At 35.3% G+C, this 2,184-nt stretch overlaps 1 protein-coding gene across 1 annotated transcript; it reads left to right on the top strand.

Moving 5' to 3' along the window:
- The first annotated feature begins 265 nt into the window (after window positions 1-265).
- Window positions 266-1,929, top strand: LOC140874171 (uncharacterized). Its single transcript, XM_073277452.1, has 6 exons — window positions 266-294; window positions 391-661; window positions 750-959; window positions 1,055-1,147; window positions 1,624-1,740; window positions 1,825-1,929. The coding sequence occupies exons 1-6, from the start codon at window positions 266-268 to the stop codon at window positions 1,927-1,929; spliced, it is 825 nt and encodes a 274-aa protein (XP_073133553.1).
- Window positions 1,930-2,184: the final 255 nt, after the last annotated feature.

The raw sequence follows: 2,184 nt of genomic DNA, 5'->3' as shown, positions 1-2,184 counted from the left end.
TGTTCATATCTTGATAAATATAATTATATAATAAGGATGACATTACCATCTAAATTTCATCCATTCCGACAAATAGTCGGTCATTTAAGCAGTTGTGGGTTCCTGGGTCATAATATAAAGTTCCACGTATATTATTTTCATGTGATACCATAAGTTCGTACAGCTGATCAACAAGTTGTCTATTATTTTTTTGCAGGAATTGGGTCATTGAGGAGCTTGACAAGGTTTCGGCATTCAATAATCTCCTCATTTCTTTGATGACACTATGGCAGCTCGTGGAAAGCTTCCTATAAGGTATCAAGTTGATGAAACGGTTGAGAAGAGCAATATATTATGAAAGATTGATAAGGCTAAAGGAAATAGTACTGCATATTCTACGACTAACAATAGTTGTGAGGGTCAAACAGTAATTGAATCTACAGAGACCGAATCAACAAGGACATGTAGAGGTCGTACACATTTGGATAAGCTTGTTAGGCAAAGGGTGCATGGAATTAGGAAGGATGTAAAGTTCAACAAGATTGGACAGCCAATTGGAGAATTTGCAGGTGAAATGCAAAGTTATATTGGCGTGCTCGTTCGAGAGAAGATTAAGATAAGCTACAAGACCTGGAAGCAGGTTCCAAATGATGTTAAAGAGTTAATATGGGAATCGGTGAATGTAAGTTATAATGCTTACACAATTTCAATTAGCTCTCAAATGGTTACGATATATTGAATGTGCTGTTTTTTTTAATAATTTTCTACAGCTGACGTACAATATTGACCAAAGCTGGAAGAAGGGATGTCTAAGTTCAGCAAATAATAAATGGCGTCAATATAAAGCTTTTCTCACTCAAAAGTTCATTTTCAGCAAGATGGATAAACCAAATGAGTTGAAAGATCCACCGATTGGCTATGGTATTACACGAGATGACTGGAGTTCTTTCGTAATCAGCCGCATGACTGACGACTTCATGGTAAGATTCATAATTTGTCTTTTACAAATAATTCAATTACAATATCATTAGTTCTATTGAAATCTGATACGTATGTGAAATGTTCAATTAACTAGAAAGAAAGTGATGAGCAAAAGAAGAGAAGAAGGCAGAACGTAGACCCTCATCGACTTTCCCGTAAAGGATATGCACGTTTTGCTGATGAAATTGTAAGTATATTGAAGCTGCTGGTTAATATTGCACATTAATATATTTTTGAAACTACTAGTTTAATATTTGGAAATCAGATTTCCTTATGGATGGCATGTTGCGCATGATTTTAGGCACATATTGTTGTCCAATAATTCAACACCCATTCTATTTTAAACCTAAAATGACTGGTTATATTATGGTCTGTATTTCAAATGATATCCACTTTTTGCTGATGAACTGTAAGTATATTAAACCTGCTGGTTTAATCATCTACAACAACGAGTTAGCTAATTATCTGTTTTATCTTAATTTTATTTACTGGAATGACCATTCATAGTTGAAAATTGAAGGTTTTATGTACATTCTTGTTATGAATATCACATTAATAAAGCTGTCCAACCGGCTGAAGAAGTGTCTCCTACGTTGTCCATTTATTTATGTGCTGGAATTTATGTTCCAAAATCTGTATTCTAAGATTGCTCCTTGTTTATAGGCATCTGAATTATGTGATGACGATGAGATAAATCGAGCTCTTATTTGGAAGAGAGGACGGGTCAACAAGGAGGGTGAATTTGAAGGGGATGATCTGAGAATGGCAGTACAAAAGATTGTATGCAATCAATACATGATAATCAATATTTTTTTATTTATTAAAACTGATTTATTAATTATTTTGTATGTTTGGTGATTACAGGATGATTATGTGCAAAACAACGAGAGGGGAAGTTGCACTTTGAAGGGGCAAAGAAAGATATCCTTACAAATGCACTCGATTCAGAAGAACATGCTGGGCGTGTGAGGGCTGTTGGAGGTCATATCACTCCAACAATCTACATTAATGTTGGTAGAAAATGGAATAGACCTCTTGATGATGGTTAATTAATCGTTCGTCATCAAAAGGAATTGCTAGAGGCAAAGATGCTAATTTCTGAACAAGAAGCATGCATGGTAGAGCAAGATGCACGCATGGTAGAACAAAATGCACGCATGGCAGAGCAAGATGCACGCATACAGAAACTTGAAGAAATGTTCAGAAAAGGTGCATGCGACATTG

Source organism: Henckelia pumila, chromosome 1, assembly GCF_033568475.1.
Source record: "Henckelia pumila isolate YLH828 chromosome 1, ASM3356847v2, whole genome shotgun sequence".
Classification (NCBI taxonomy): domain Eukaryota; kingdom Viridiplantae; phylum Streptophyta; class Magnoliopsida; order Lamiales; family Gesneriaceae; genus Henckelia; species Henckelia pumila.
Note: the sequence above shows the minus strand (reverse complement) of the source record. Positions and strands in the feature narration are given on the sequence as shown.

What these genes read in the sequence shown, in the direction of transcription:
- LOC140874171 (XM_073277452.1), top strand. Translation starts at nt 266, where the DNA reads ATGGCAGCTCGTGGAAAGCTTCCTATAAG. An exon ending in GCATGACTGACGACTTCATG is followed by an intron (nt 960 to 1,054) that starts GTAAGATTCATA and finishes TCAATTAACTAG; the next exon opens with AAAGAAAGTGATGAGCAAAA. An exon ending in CACGTTTTGCTGATGAAATT is followed by an intron (nt 1,148 to 1,623) that starts GTAAGTATATTG and finishes CCTTGTTTATAG; the next exon opens with GCATCTGAATTATGTGATGA.